This window comes from Capricornis sumatraensis, chromosome 1, assembly GCF_032405125.1.
Source record: "Capricornis sumatraensis isolate serow.1 chromosome 1, serow.2, whole genome shotgun sequence".
NCBI classification, from domain to species: domain Eukaryota; kingdom Metazoa; phylum Chordata; class Mammalia; order Artiodactyla; family Bovidae; genus Capricornis; species Capricornis sumatraensis.
The window spans coordinates 160,400,199-160,417,364 of record NC_091069.1 but is presented as its reverse complement, the minus strand read 5'-3'; the positions used below and the strand labels follow the sequence as shown (position 1 = coordinate 160,417,364).

Genomic DNA, 17,166 nt, shown 5'->3' with positions numbered 1-17,166 from the left:
ATTCAGTATCTTTATTCACTCTTGGTCTGTTCATGTTTTCTATTTCCTCATGATTCAGTCTTGGTAGGTTGTATGTTCCTAGGAATTTACCCATTTCTTCTATGTTATATAATTTGTTGGAATATAATTTTTCATTGTAGTGTCTTAAGATCCTTTGTATTTCTGTGGTATCCACATTAATGTCTCATTTTTCATTTCTGATCTTATTTATTTGAATTTTCACTGTTATTCTTATCTAGTCTAATTAAGTGCTAATCTCTCAGTCATGTCCAACTCGTTGTGACCCCATGGGTTGTAGCCTGCCAGGCTCCCCAGTACAAGGGATTGTCTAGGCAAGAATACTAGAGTGGGTTACCATTTCCTTCTTCAGGGGATCTTCCTGACCCAGGGATCAAACCCAGATCTCCTGCATTGCAGGCAGATTCTTTACCATCTAAGCCACCGGGGAAACCCAAGTCTTATTAAGGGTTTTACAATTTTGTTTATCTTTTCAAAAAATAGGCTCCTAGTTTGATTAATCTGTTCTATTGTTTTTTCTGTTCTCTGTTTCATTTATTTCTTCTCTGATCTTTGCCATTTCTTTCCTTCTGTTAACTTGGGACTTAGTTCTTCTTTTTCTAGTTCATTGAGGTATTTAATTTAATGTTATTTGTTATATCATTCTTGTTAATTTCTTAATGGAAGTGTTTATCACTATGCATGGGTTTATTCCTGGGTTTTCTGTCTTATTCCATTGATCTATGTTTCTGTTTTGGGGGCAGTACCATACTGTTTTGATGACTGTAGCTTTGTAGTATAGTCTGAAGTCAGGGAGTCTGATTCCTCCAGCTCTGTTCTTTTTTTTCTCAAGATTCTTTCGGCCATCCAGGCTCTTTTGTATTTCCTTAAATATTTTAAAATTATTTGTTCTAGTTCCATGAAAAATGCCATTGGTAATTTGATAGGGATTGCACTGAATCTACAGATCACCTTGGGTAGTATGGTTATTTTAACAATGTTGATTCTTCCAGTCCAAGAACACAGTATATCTTTCCATTTTTTTTGTGTTGTTTTTGGTTTCTTTCATCAGTGTCATATAGTTTCCAGGGTATAGGGTCTTTGCCTCTTTGGTAGATTTATTCCTATGTATTTCATTCTTTTTGATGCAGTAGTAAATGGAATTGTTTCCTTAATTTTACCTTGCTGCTGCTACTGCTGCTAAGTCACTTCAGTCATGTCCAACTCACCTTAATATATTTAAAATTGCCCTTTTAATTTCCCCTTTGAGTCATTGGTTTTTCAGTAGTCTTATGTTTAATTTCCACATATTTGTGAATTTTCCAGCTTTCTTCCACTTGTTGATTTTAGTTTTATACCATTATGGTCAGAAAAGATACTTGATACAATTCAGTCCTTATAAATTTGTTAACTTGTTTTGTGACCTAATATATGATCTGTCCTGGAAAATATTCCATGGGCATTTAAGAAGAATGTGAATTTTATTGCTTTTGGTTGAAATATTGTATTTTCTAATGTTGGGTCCATTTTATATTTAATGTTCATTTTTCCTTATAACTCTCTCTCTGGATGGTCTATCCATTGTTAAAAGAAGGGTATTGCAGTCCCCTATATTATTGCATTGCTCTCTATTTCTACCTTCAGTTCAGTTCAGTCGCTCAGTCATGTCTCTTTGCAACCCCATGAATCGCAGCACGCCAGGCCTCCCTGTCCATCACCAACTCCCGGAGTTCACTCAGAGTCCCGTCCATCGAGTCAGTGATGCCATCCAGCCATCTCATCCTCTGTCGTCCCCTTCTCCTCCTGCCTTCAATCCCTCCCAGCATCAGAGTCTTTTCCAATGAGTCAACTCTTCGCATGAGGTGGCCAAAGTGCTGGAGTTTCAGTTTTAGCATCAGTCCTTCCAAAGAACACCCAGGACTGATCTCCTTTAGAATGGACTGGTTGCATCTCCTTGCAGTCCTAGGGACTCTCAAGAGTCTTCTCCAACACCACACTTCAAAAGCATCAATTCTTCAGCGCTCAGCTTTGTTCACAGTCTGACTCTCACAGCCATACATGACCACTAGAAAACCATAGCCTTGACTAGACGGACCTTTGTTGGCAAAGTAGTCTCTGCTTTTGAATATGCTATCTAGATTGGTCATAACTTTTCTTCCAAGGAGTAAGCGTCTTTTAATTTCATGGCTGTATCTGCAGTGATTTTGGAGCCCCAAAAATAAAGTCTGAAACTGTTTCCACTGTTTCCCCATCTATTTCCCATGCAATGATGGGACCAGATGCCTTGATCTTAGTTTTCTGAATATTGAGCTTTTTTTTTTTAATTTTTATTTTTACTTTATTTTACTTTACAATACTGTATTGGTTTTGAGCCAACTTTTTCACTCTCCTCTTTCACTTTCATCAAGAGGCTTTTTAGTTCCTCTTCATTTTCTGCATAAGGGAGGTGTCATCTGCATATCTGAGGTTATTTCTACCTTTAGGTCTGTTAATATTTGCTTAATATATTTAGGTGCTCTGACGGTGAGTGTATGTATTTATATGATGTTAATAGCCTCTTGGTGAATCAGCTTCTTTATCATTAAATAATAATCTTCTTTTCTCCTCCAACATACTTAAAGTATGTTTTGGATATAGCTACCCACTCTCTTGATTTTCATTTGCATGGTATGTTTTTTTCCATCCTTTCACTGTGAACCTATGTATATCCTTAAAACTGATGTGAGTCTTTCATAGACAGCATATAGTGGAGTCTTGGTTTTTATCTATTCAGTAATTTTACATCTTTTGATTAGCAAATATAATCCATTTATATTTAAAATAATTATTGATAGATAAAGGCTTACTATTGCCATCTTATCAGTTGTTTTCTGGCTTTTTTGTAGTTTGTTTCTTTCTTTCTCTCTTGGTCTCTTCCTTTGTGATATGATAATTTCCTGTAGTGCTATGCTTTGACTCCTTTTTCTTTCTCTTTTGTACATCTGCTATAGATTTCTGCTTTGTGGTTATGAAACTATAAGTATAAAACATGTTATAGTTATAACAGTCTATTTTAAGTTTACAACAACTTAACTTCAGTCACATAGAAAAACCTTCTTACTCCCTCTGCCTACAAGCATTTTATGCTCTTTACTTTGTCAACAAAGGTCCGTCTAGTCAAGGCTATGGTTTTTCCAGTAGTCATGTATGGATGTGAGAGTTGGACTATAAAGAAAGCTGAGCACCGAAGAATTGATGCTTTTGAACTGTGGTGCTGGAGAAGACTTTTGAGAGTCCTTTGGACTGCAAGGAGATCCAACCAGTCCATCCTAAAGGAAATCAGTCCTGAATATTCATTGGCAGAACTGATACCAAAGCTGAGACTCCAATACTTTGGCCACCTGATGTGAAGAAGTGAATCCTTGGAAAAGACCCTGATGCTGGGAAAGATTGAAGGCAGGAGGAGAAGGGGACGACAGAGGATGAGATGGTTGGATGGCATCATCGACTCAATGGACATGAGTTTGAGTAAGCTCCGGGAGTTGGTGATGGATAGGAAAGCCTGGCATGCTGCAGTCCAGAGCATCGCAAAGAGTCGGACGCAACTGAGTGACTGAACTGTCTGACTGATTTCACAGTTTACATGTTTTAATATTGTGTTCATTCATAAATTATTGTAGCTATGGTTGTTTTTTAAACTTTGTCTTTTAACCTTCATGTTAATATTAGAGTTAAGTGACTTACATACCATCATTACAGAATTAGAATATTATGAATTTGACTGTATACTTACCCTTACCAGTGAGTTTTGTATTTTCACATTTTTAAGTTACTAGTTTCCTTTCGTTTCAGCTTGAAGAATTTCCTATAGCACTTCTTGTAAGGCAGATCTAGTAATGAACCCCCTCAATTTTGTTTGTTTTGGAAATTCTTTATCTCTACCTCATTTCTGAAGGACAGTTTCAATATTGGTCATGTATTCTTGGTTGGCAGGTTATTGTTTCTCCTTTTGGCGCTTTGATTATATCATACCACTCTCTCCTCATCTATAAGACTTCTGCTGAAAATCCACTGATTATTTTTTTGTATGGGAGAAATTTTTTTCCCCTCAGGATAGTTGTATAAATCTCTGTAGACTGAGTAACACATGAAAAAAATATTTGTGTGTGGTATGTTTCCTCCCGTGGCCATTTCTTTAGCCAACTTACCCACTTACTGAAGCATCTACGTAGTCTTCAGGGTTCATTCAATGGAAATTTGTTTTATTAACACATTAGAAATTGTGCATATTGGCATAGCTTCTGTCTGATGGGAAAAAAAGCCAAGATTGCATTGGCAGTTAGGGAAAACCATTTCTAATTCCCAGATTGAATATAGCTGGTTGTTTCTTTTGCCCTGATATTGACCTCAAACGGCATATCTTCTGTAAGTCCTGGTCATTAGATGTTGAGCTACTGAGTGTTCTCATGCTTTTGATAGCCAGTAATTCTTTAGAGTTATTGAGTTTCATAAGTAAACATTAAGCTCTGAATGTCAGCTAGTAAAAACAAGATCCTAAACATAGCCATTATCTTTAAGAATTTCACTTTTTAGAGGGAAAACAGGCATAAAGTGAACTGAAATATAATGTGTAAGCGTTGTAAGAGTGATATGATCACAGAGCAGCTATCACCCACCCCTGAGAGGCATGTACTTGTGTTTCTAACATCCTAGTAGTTTTCCTGCTCTTAAGATGTTTGTATTTGGCTTCACAGTTGATACTTGTTTTATAAGTTTGCTGGGTTGTGTTAGCTGTGATTAGTTAATATTTTTAGGGAGAGACATTATTTCAGTTTGATTTTATCCTAAAGAACACAGTAAGGAGCTATTTTGTCAAGAACGGCAGCAAAACTTTCTGTGGATTTATTAGGTACAGGGTGCAGTACCTAATAAACACAGTTCCTTTTTTGAGAAGGTGAGGTGTTCTTGGGGAAATAACATTTAAAGAAAGAACAAATATGATACAGCAGCAGAAGTTTCTGCACAGCACTCTAATTTTTAATGCACCTTCATATTTATTGTTAGTGATGACCATGTAAGTAAGGCAAGTTAGAGTAGACACTCATTTTATGGATAAGAAACTTTACTGGCTTCCCACAATTACACAATAAGTGTGTGGTAGAGACAGCACTCAAAGTTACCTGACTTTAATCTACAGCTCTTTCTGCCTTAACATAGCAAGAATTGAGTAGTTCTTGTGGAAATCAGAGAACAAGACCTCACGAGTCCTGTCCAGACACCAGAGAGTAAATCAGGTTCTGGTGTACAGTGAAAGGGTAAAGTCTGGGCTGGGCCAAAACCACATGCTGAGCAAAAAGCAGAAAACTGAAAGTCTGAGTTGAGAAAGGCCAAGGAAGCAGAATACAAAGGGACATTTAGACAAGAACTAGTAGAGATTTTGTGAAGAGACAAGGTAGGAGACCAGGGAATTTGTGGGGCTAGAAGAAGCACAAGCTGGAATCAAGATTGCCGGGAGAAATATCAATAACCTCAGATATGCAGATGACACCACCCTTATGGCAGAAAGTGAAGAGGAGCTAAAAAGCCTCTTGATGAAAGTGAAAGAGGAGAGTGAAAAAATTGGCTTCAAGCTCAACATTCAGAAAACGAAGATCATGGCATCTGGTCCCATCACTTCATGGGAAATAGATGGGGAAACAGAGGAAACAGTGGAAACAGTGTCTGACATTATTTTGGGGGGCTCCAAAATCACTGCATATGGTGACTGCAGCCATGAAATTAAAAGACGCTTACTCCTTGGAAGAAAAGTTATGACCAACCTAGATAGCATAGTGAAAAGCAGAGACATTACTTTGCCAACAAAGGTCCGTCTAGTCAAGGCTATGGTTTTTCCAGTAGTCATGTATGCATGTGAGAGTTGGACTGTGAAGAAAGCTGAGAGCTGAAGAATTGATGCTTTTGAACTGTGGTGTTGGGGAAGATTCTTGAGAGTCCCTTGGACTGCAAGGAGAACCAACCAGTCCATTCTGAAGGAGGTCAGCCCTGGGATTTCTTTGGAGGGAATGCTGCTGAAGCTGAAACTCCAGTACTTTGGCCATCTCATGCGAAGAGTTGACTTGTTGGAAAAGACTCTGATGCTGGGAGGGATATGGGGCTGGAGAAGGGGACGAGAGGATGAAATAGCTGGATGGCATCACCGGCTCGATGGACATGGGTGAATTCCAGGAGTTGGTGATGGACAGGGAGGCCTGGCGTGCTGTGATTCATGGTGTTGCAAAGAGTCGGACACAACTGAGCAACTGAACTGAACTGAACTGAATTGAACTGTCAACACATCCAACTGCAAAGCACCTTTTCAACACTGAGTCCCTTCCCTGCTGGTCTTAAAGGCATATAACATTCTGAACCTAAATCTTAACAGGTATAGGAAAATGTAAAGGTGTTCATTGGTGTTTTGCTTGGATTACTTGGTCATATATTAAGGTTGATATAAGGCTGGCCCTATTTTATATATTTTATTGCTAAGGTATATATTTTAGAACCTTACATGTACTTTGATGAAATGTTCTGTGTCTTCCACATTTCAAGCACTCAGTAGCTACATGTGGCCAGTTGATTACCATATTGGACAGAATGTTAAATTTGGATTCTTCTTCAAAAAGGTATTTTTATTTTTTTAATATAAATTTATTTATTTTAATTAGAGATTAATTACTTTACAACATTGTATTGGTTTTGCCATACAACAACATGAATCCACCACAGTTATACACGTGTTCTGCATCCTGAATCGCCCTCCCTCCTCCCTCCCCGTACCATCTCTCTGGGTCGTCCCAGTTTTTAAAGTAATGAATGTACATGTAAAAATACTCAAGTGTTCAGAAAGTGAAAAATGAAAATTATAAGTACCTTTCCCTGCCTTCTTCTCTCTCTCTATCCTTTCCCCAGTGATATCCACTATTAAAACTTTCTTTTGTTTGCTTTTAGGAAAAGAAAAGCATGGCTATCAGCATTTTTTACGTATACTCTTTTTTTTACATTACAAAAGTTGATTATACTAGGTTTGCTATTTTACATCTTTTAAAGATCTTGACACAATAATATATTTAGCTCTAACTTTTTAATTTAAAGTTTGCCTAGTGTCCCCTTGTTTGAAAATGGGATTTGTCAGTTCCCTAAGAATCCACCTGCCAATGCAAGAGCCGTGAGTCTGATCCGTGGTCAAAAAGATCCCTGGAGAAGGAAATGGCAACCCACTTCAGTATTCTTACCTGGGAAATCCCATGGACAGAGAAGCCTGGCGGGCTACATAAAAAAGTTGGGCACAACTTAGTGACTAAACAACAATTCTAGGCTTTTACTTTGTTTCCAGGGTTTTTTTGTTTTGTTTTCCTGTTCATACAGTGCTCTCATATATATGGCCATTGTGCTGTATGTTTTGTAGGGAAGATTCCTAACATTTCTGTTGCTGAATCAATGGGAAACAATACAGCCTCTTAAGGAAGATGCCTGAAAGACCTCCATGACAAGTGCTGCTTCTAAACAAGGGAGCAGTTCAGAATCCAGGGCAAGGGTAGGGCATAAACAATACAGCCTGAAAGAAAAGGGAGCCAGAGATAAAATAGAAACTGGCTGTGAAACAAGATGATAAATATTTGTACCACTAGTCTTAAGGGTGGCTTTTTAATCAGTACAGTCCCTCCTAGGAGTGTTTAAGAAAAAAGTTTTAAATGTCAGTGTATTTTATTATAACAATAAAAGTAGAGATATATTTTTATAACTATAATTGTGCTTTTATTATAAATATAATGCATATCTATTGTATATAGTTTGGAAAAATGCAAGAAAGTGTAAAGTAGAAAACCAATTTCATCCATACTCAAAGAAAACCAGTGTTAAACATCTTAATCACTTGTTTCTATATGTTATTAGTTTTTACATATTTGAAATCATATTATATGTACATGTGTTTATATCGAAATTTCCCTTTACTTATCATCTTGATCTTATTGGTTTTACTTTCTTTCATTATTTTCTTCTTGCCTTTTTTTTTAATTTCTTTTTTTCTAGGTAACAGAAATCTAACATTATTTTGGAATGAATTTGGATACCCAGATAATAAGGACATGGAAAAATCCTCAGATTCTGTTCAGTATCAGAGAAGACAAGCCATGGCCATCCCATGCATGATTCAGTGTGGTGAGTATTAAATTCCATTCAAGTTAGCACACTTTTAGTAAGAGCCTAATATTGCAAGTCACTGTGTTAAAAAAAAAATAAGGAAGACAAAGATGAATTAAGACAGGGTTCTTGCTTTCCAAGAGATTAGGGTCTAAGAGAAAGGTTAAGATGAGCATGAAAGTAATTGTAATAGAGGTGAAAATAATGTAAATGATCTCAAAGAGACCCATAATTCTTTGAGGTTTCAAAGAAAGGGAAGAGAGAAAATTGAAGCAAGCCTTCATGACAAGGCGGCCTTTGCCTTGGTCTTTCAAGTCAGTTTTTGAAAGCAGAGATATAGTTGGAAATATGTGTTAATATATAGTGTGCCCTTCAGCTAATATTATTGTGGTGAATAGAAACAGTCATTTTCCAATTTTTAATACTTAACACTGTGTTAAATAATAGTAGATACTTAGCAATTGACTGCTGAGTGAATCAATAATGAATAAATAATAAAAGATAAAATTATTAGGTTGTGTAAACATGTTCAACGGCCTTGAATGCCAGGATAAGGAGTTTTAGCTTTAATAAGCAATGGAGAGGCATTGGAAGTTTTTTAAAAGGAGAGAAATATCACTGAAGCATTGAAGCTTATTATGGGTCTCCACTGTCTGCAGGGAATCTGCCGTCCAGTGGGGGAAGCAATCAAGCAAACAAACAATCACACTGTAGCTCCTTACACAGGGCCAAGGGAACCCCTTGGACTTGAATGTGAGCAAGCTTTGGGAAATAGTGAAGGACAAGGGAGCCTGGCATGCTGCAATTCATGGGGTCTCAAAGAGTCGGACATGAGTTAGTGACGGAACAACAAGGGAACACCTCCCCAGCCTTGAGCCTGGGGTGGTCCAAACAGAACCTGACCGGTTAGATGTCACTTGTAGTAAGGTTGCTCTGGCAGCTCAGTGCAAGATGATTTGAAAAAGGCCTAAAGCAAAGGTTAGGGTCATAGCTGTGTGGACAAGACTTCTGGCATAATCCAGGATCCAGGTGAGGAATTACGCAGGTCTGAATAAAGGAATGGCAGTGAGATTTAAGAGGAACACACATGACAGGCACTTAGAAGGTGTAATTGAGAAAATTGATGACTATATGCAACAACCTATTGGATGATAATATTGCTGGTTAAAAATGACTGTGTATTTGATATGTGCAACTTATTACCAGAATCCAATCTCTAGTACCTGAAAGCCGTGTGAAATTGAGCAAATTTCTTAACTTCTCTAAGCTTCGATTTTCTTTTTTATAAAATGAAGTTAGTGTTTATAGTTACATTATGCAGTTTTGTGAAAATACAATTAATTAACACATGTAAATTTTATTCAGTGCTTAGGATAGTGTATTATGTTCTCCAGAGAAAGAGAACCAATAGGATAGATAGATTTATGGATGGATGGATGGATGGATGGATAGATATTAATCATAGGGAATTGGCTCAGATGATTGAGGAGGCTGAGAAGTCCCAAGATCTTAGTCAGCAAGCTAAAGACTTGGGAGAGCCGTTGGTTTAATTCCAGAGCTTCAAGGCCTGAGAACTAGGAGGCCTGAAAATATAGTTCCAATCTAAATATTGACACATTTGATACCCAAGAAGAGCTGATGTTTAGTTCTAGTTTGGAGACAGGAAAAACCGATGTCTTGGTTCAAGACAGAAAGAATTGTCTCTTATTTGCAAGAGGGTCAACTTTTTCCCCCCATTCAGGCCTTCAACTGATTTGTTGAGGCCCGCCATATTAGATTGATTATATTCTTTGCAGCCAAAGATGGAGAAGCTCTATGCAGTCAGCAAAAACAAGACTGGGAGCTGACTGTGGCTCAGATCATGAACTCCTTATTGCCAAATTCAGATTCAAATTGAAGAAAGTAGGGAAAACCACTAGACCATTCAGGTATGACCTAAATCAAATTCTTTATGATTATACAGTAGAAGTGAGAAATAAACTTGAGGGACTAGATCTGATAGATAGAGTGCCTGATGAACTATGGAGTGAGGTTCATGACATCGTACAGGAGACAGGTATCAAGACCATCCCCGTGGAAGAGAAATGAGAAAAAGCAAAGTGACTGTATGGGGAGGCCTTACAAATAGCTGCAAAAAGAAGAGAAGAGAAAAGCAAAGGAGAAAAGGAAAGATATAAGCATCTGAATGCAGAGTTCCAAAGAATAGCAAGGAGAGATAAGAAAGCCTTCCTCAGTGATCAATGCAAAGAAATAGAGGAAAACAACAGCATGGGGAAGACTGGAGATCTCTTCAAGAAAATTAGAGATACCAAGGGAACATTTCATGCAACGAAGGGCTCGATAAAGAACAGAAATGGTATGGACCTAACAGAAGCAGAAGATATTAAGAAGAGGTGGCAAGAATACACAGAAGAACTGTACAAAAAAGATCTTCCCGACCAGTATAATCAGATGGTGTGATCACTCACCTAAAACCAGACATCCTGGAATGTGAAGTCAAGTGGGCCTTAGAAAGCATCACTACGAACAAAGCTAGTAGAGGTGATGGAATTCCAGTTGAGCTATTTCAAATCCTGAAAGATGATGCTGTGAAAGTGCTGCATTCAATATGCCAGCAAATTTGGAAACCTTAGCAGTGGCCACAGGACTGGAAAAGGTCAGTTTTCATTCCAATCCCAAAGAAAGCCAATGCCAAAGAATGCTCAAACTACCCCACAATTGCACTCATCTCACATGCTAGTAAAGTAATGCTCAAAATTCTCCAAGCCAGGCTTCAGCAATACGTGAACCATGAACTTCCTGATGTTCAAGCTGGTTTTAGAAAAGGCAGAGAAACCAGAGATAAAATTGCCAACATCTGCTGGATCATGGAAAAAGCAAGAGAGTTCCAGAAAAACATCTATTTATGCTTCACTGATTATGCCAAAGCCTTTGACTGTGTGGATCACAATAAACTGTGGAAAATTCTGAAAGAGATGGGAATACCAGACCACCTAACCTGCCTCTTGAGAAACCTGTATGCAGGTCAGGAAGCAACAGTTAGGACTGGACATGGAACAACAGACTGGTTCCAAATAGGAAAAGGAGTATGTCAAGGCTGTATATTGTCACCCTGCTTATTAACTTATATGCTGAGTACATCATGAGAAACGCTGGGCTGGAAGAAGCACAAGCTGGAATCAAGATTGCTGGGAGAAATATCAATAACCTCAGATATGCAGATGACACCACCCTTATGGCAGAAAGTGAAGAGGAGCTAAAAAGCCTCTTGATGAAAGTGAAAGAGGAGTTGAAAAAGTTGGCTTAAAGCTCAACATTCAGAAAACGAAGATCATGGCATCTGGTCCCATCACTTCATGGGAATCAGATGGAGAAACAGTGGAAACAGTTTCAGACTTTATTTTGGGGGCTCCAAAATCACTGCAGATGGTGATTGCAGCCATGAAATTAAGCGACGCTTAACTCCTTGGAAGGAAAGTTACAACCAACCTAGATAGTGTATTAAAAAGCAGAGATATTACTTTGTCAACAAAGGTATGTCTAGTCAAGGCTATGGTTTTTCCAGTGGTCATGTATGGATGTGAGAGTTGGACTGTGAAGAAAGCTGAGTGGCAAAGAATTGATGCTTTAGAACTGTGGTGTTGGAGAAGACTCTTGAGAGTCCCTTGGACTGCAAGAAGATCCAACCAGTCCATTCTAAAGGAGTTCAGTCCTGGGTGTTCTTTGGAAGGACTGATGCTAAAGCTGAAACTTCAGTACTTTGGCCACCTCATGCGAAGAGTTGACTCATTGGAAAAGACTCTGATGCTGGGACGGATTGAGGGCAGGAGGAGAAGGGGACGACAGAGGATGAGATGGCTGGATGGCATCACCGACTTGATGAACATGAGTTTGGGTAAATTCCAGGAGTTGGTGATGGACTGGGAGGCCTGGAGTGCTGCAATTTATGGGGTCGCAGAGTCGGACATGACTGAGTAACTGAACTGGACTCAACTGACCATATTAGAAAAGATAATTTGCTTTGTTCATTCTACCAACTCAAATGTTAATCTAATCCAAAGCACTGACACCGTCAGAATAATGTTTGACGAAATATCTGGGTACCCAATGGCTCTGTCAAATTGACACATAAAATTAACCATCACAAATGGCTACTAATGTTGTCTTTTTAATCATTATATTATATCTTATAAGCCTCAGGAACCCCTTTTGGTAGGTAGTGAAACCATTCGTATTCTTAACCACTGTGCAGACTGCCTCCATTTTAGATGAACAGAGAGAAAGAAGTATTTACCCAAGAGCCGCTAACAAAGGGTGTAGAGAGGAATCAGGGTTGAAGTGAGGAGTAGCCTGAAGAGAGTGGAGTGCCTGGAAACGAGGAGGGACTGAGAGGGGGAAAGAGACAAGGAAGTCAAGAAGTGCAGACTGGAGAGCAGAATAAGAACACTAAGAAATGCAGAACAAGGAACTGTGTAAATGGTAGAGTTTGGTTTTCCTTCTTAGTCATGTGGTTGGAGATGGACGGTGGTGTTGGCAGATAAACAGTGGGTCAGAAAAAAAGGAAGAGTCAGTCTGGATGCCTTCCTGTGGTTTAAGAAAAGGTGACGAGAGACCTATTACTTCATATTCTTTTGGCTGGAACCAGCAGAAACCAACTGGAAAAAACTTAAGCAATGATGGCAATAATAATAATAATGGCAGCAACAATAATAATTTATCGATGGTGTTCTAGGTAGCTTAGAATCCTGGACTGTTTGTGTCATCAAACATAATGGTATATGGTCAAGAATTCACTTGTCTTTGGACAGAAAGATAGCTTCATACTTTCAGTATATACAGCCTGACATCTTACTATGGTAGATTCACTTCTGATTGTGGTCTTTCTTATATGTGGTTTTTGTTTTGATGATTTTAGATCTTTGCCTTAAGTGGAGAGTCTTGCCTCCTTCTACTGATTATCAGGAAAAAGAACTGTTTGATATCTGGATTTGTGCTAATAACCCTAACCTCTCGGAAAACAGGTAGTTTTTTATAGTTTTCTAAAATTCTCTATCCATTTTTAATTCCTATAATTTACATGTATGAAGCTTAAAAATGTCATCCCTTAGCAGCTATCATCCCTTGTAACTCTTTATAGCCTATTGCCACTTCCGGAAGGATATTTCACTAGTGCTCTTTTCCATCAAGTTAAAAGACACTTGGTTGTAAGTTTTTGTTAATGTTGAGTGTGCAGCTCTGCACTTCCACTGGCAGTAAACCTTACCTCGGTGTTTAAGAGTTCTGCCTTTCAGTTCATTTTCACACAATGTACAATCTTATAGTGCAGGAGTCTTATCTAGATACTTACCATGTGCTTTTTCTGTTTAAGTCATTTATTGATTTCATTGCTTTGTGCTTTTGGAGGAAGAACTTCAGACTAAAACAGGAAAAACCTCAATTAAATATTGATGGATGTCAACCTTATTGCAAACCCTTTTTGACTTACTTGTTTTCCTTGTGGGCTAAAGAGTTAATACGCCCCTTTACCAGAGGCACCTTTAAGTGAAGCATCACTTTTCCATGGAGTTTATTCTAAGTTCTTTGACCTGGATGAGTGGATCCATATTGCTAATACAGACATTAGGGCAATAATTCTTGTATATTTTTATCCAGCCCTGAAAAAAAAAGAGCAATTGAGAAAGAAATAAGAAGGAAGAAAACATTTAGAAACTGCTACTAAAACCTCTTCAACCTGGAGTCTTCAAGTTAATCATATTTAGAGATTAATGAAAAATGTCATAGGTGATAGGACTCTTAGATTTCACATGGCCCAAGGGGTTTTTCAGTCTCCCTTTCTTGGTTTGCAGCAGAACCTTTTTTTTTTAATCCCCAAATAAAATTTGTCTCTGACCTCAGGTATATAAAACAGATAAAAACAGAACTGTCCTGATTGAATTGGAGGCTGAGAATCTTGGGGCCAGCGGTATCTACTTCTCATTTCTGTCTCCTGCTTTCTGTAAAAAGCCTAGAGCTCCAGGGAGCATGATTATAAAACACTTATCTAGGCTCATTTCTTCATTTAAGAGAAGTGGAAATTGAAGCCCAAACAGGGGTTGAGAAGACTATTTATGAAGCTGCTGGCCTTGATCTTCTAACTGCCAACCTGATTCTAGTCCTAACCTGTAACTTGACTATCTCTCAAATAGGAACACAGTAGTGGCTCAGTTTCAATATTAAGAATAGTCTGATAGATAGTATTTTCATTGTTACTGTCATTATTTTCACCCATATGTTGTTTAAAAGAAGTTTTTTTGTTGTTTTGGTTTTGTTTTTTAAATTTCTCTGTGGAAAGGCTTGTGCTTGGAAATGTAAATAAAATTGGTCCCACCCCGCAAATGTCCAAAAATAAGGTGAAAATATTGATCACTTTCTGTGAGCTCAAAACTTTCATGCAGTGTAGGATAGTGTTTAAAGTTTAGACTCTGGGGCCAGACTGCCTGGGTTTGACTCCTGGCTCCTTTAGCCTCTGAAGCCTTAGACAAATGATAAAACCTCTCTTTAACTCATCTTCCTATCACCTAGAATAATAGAGTACAATAATAGTACCCTCTGCACCTTTTCTAGGTCCAGCTGAACCCCTTGTTAAGGACAGTCTTAAGTCCCTGGTCACTGGGAGCCCCTTAGTAATAAGCCATGAGAATTTAGATTCCTCTGCTAGCTCAGATGGTAAAGAATCTGCCTGCAATGCAAGAGATCTGGGTTGGAAAGATCCCCTGGAGAAGGAAATGGCAACCCACTTCAGTATTCTTGCCTGGAGAATTCCATGGAAAGAGAAGCCTGGCAGGCTACAGTCCACAGGATTGCAAAGAGTCGGACACAACTGAGCACCTAACACTTTCACTTTTTTTTCCATTATATTTTAGCCATATGTCTATGACTTCTCACAGAACTGGGGATCTGACCTCTATAGATTCCCTTTATTCCAGTTAACCATTATCCTTGAATTGACATGCTGGTCCCTTCTCCTTGAAAAGTGGTGATGCCATCACTGAATGTTATAAAATTAGTTTCAAAGCCATACTAATTCTGTCTCTTTTATACATCAAAACACTTCCATTTCTGATGACAGGCGAGATAAATTTGCCATGTTCACAGAAAACGGATGGCCCTTAAAAGCCTGAAATGCAAAAAGTCTTATATTTATAATTTCTTAAGTCCTTGATTCTTTAAATATGCTGACATAATTTTGACCATCTGCATTTCATTTCCACTGAAAAGATGAGGACAAAAACAATGCTTAAAGTGGTAGCAAGAGATTTAGAAACGGGAGCTATGGAGAAAAACTCTTGATTATAAGGGCAGTTACTTGAAAGTTGATACTTCCTTTAAGGGAGATTATCAACAGCAATGCAGATGAAGATTCCCATGGGAAAAGAAGTTGATCTGATGACCTCATTCAGTCCTCTGATTCAGTATGTTTAAATGGACCATGCATACTTTGAGACTATGCCGTGAAATAGCAAAACTCTGATATATATGCACTGTTGGACCTGGATAAAATGTGTGTTAAAGTGATGAGAAAGGAAGTATAGTTATTTATTAGGCAATACTGGATGAGTGAAAGGATAGCAATATGGGGTGAAAAGTGGCATCCTCTGTATTTACAGAAAATGCAGTTTATTGTCAGCAGTTAATTGCCAATTGTCAGCAGGGTTAAAGCCAATGAACAGCATTTGAATGATCAATGTCTGTGTAACCAGAACTGGGACAGAAAACATAATAATAGCTCCCTCTTATATTGCAGTTACATGTTATGTCATTTCATTACAATAACCATGTGCTGCTAAGTCGCTTCAGTCATGTCCAACTCTGTGCGACCCCATAGATGCCAGCCCACCAGGCTCCCCCGTCCCTGGGATTCTCCAGGCAAGAACACTGGAGTGGGTTGCCATGTCCTTCTCCAATGCGTGAAAGTGAAAAGTGAATGTGACGTCGCTCAGTCGTGTCCGACTCTTCATGACCCCATGGACTGCAGCCCACTAGGCTCCTCCGTCCATGGAATTTTCCAGGCAAGAGTACTGAAGTGGGGTGCCATCGCCGTCTCTGAATAACAACGTGAGCTTTCTCCATTTCTCAGAGGAGAAAACGGTGAAGCTAAGGGAGGTTCAGTGACCTGTCCACCAATCCTCCCTAAGCCTGAAACTTGAATCCAAGCACTTTGATTCAAAACCTGTGCTCTTTCTACCTTGCTACTCCCCCAACTCTGTAGGGATCTTTAGCTCAGGAAGCCTAATTCCAGACAAATAATTTATGGTGGTAAAACATACCATTTTACAAATGATGGTGTTCTGCGTTGGTGACTCAGGCAGCTTAAAATGGACTCATTCTTTCCCAAGTCACCTTTTTGTTTGTTTGTTTTGTTTTCCACCTTAAGCACAGAGGGAGGCTTCACATTTTGGTCACAGTATCTAAGAAATAAATATCAGTGTGCTTCCATTACATCCATTCTATTTGTATATATTAGAATAGGGATCACCAGCAGGGTAAAAATGATACCTATTATTTGACTAGACCCAAAAGTCTGAGTTTTGGAAAGGATATTTAAAAATATTTAAAATATGGCTTATATTGCATATTAAGATTTAATTTGTTTATAAAAATCTTTGAGGACAATCAAACAGATTGCATTTTAATAAATTAATTGAGGTTTTTCTTTTCTAAATAAAAACTTAATGTTACCACAAAGTTCTTTTCTCAAATGAAATAGAAACCTGTGTGGGTACTATCCCACAGATGTCTTCAGATGAACACTGCATGTGGTTTTATATATATAGGTTTCATATATATAGGTAGGTGTCCCCCTGATTTATCTACCACCTTTCTTTGAAAATAACAATAAAAACAAATACCATATGTGGGTGGAATTAAGTGTTTTTCACAGCAGTACTTGAATTTGATTGTAGTCCTCACTCTTCTCTGTTGGTGGGGGCAAGAAAAATATATGCTGAACCCTGGGAAATAGAGAAGTGC

The 17,166-nt window shown here is 38.3% G+C and overlaps 1 protein-coding gene across 1 annotated transcript in view; it reads left to right on the top strand.

Moving 5' to 3' along the window:
- MORC1 (MORC family CW-type zinc finger 1) overlaps positions 1 to 17,166 on the top strand; it is a 164,226-nt gene that overhangs the window by 78,865 nt on the left and 68,195 nt on the right. The window contains exons 14-15 of the mRNA XM_068968384.1: positions 8,047 to 8,175; positions 13,073 to 13,178. Coding sequence (XP_068824485.1) covers positions 8,047 to 8,175; positions 13,073 to 13,178 — 235 coding nt within the window. The remainder of the gene's footprint in view (positions 1 to 8,046; positions 8,176 to 13,072; positions 13,179 to 17,166) is intronic.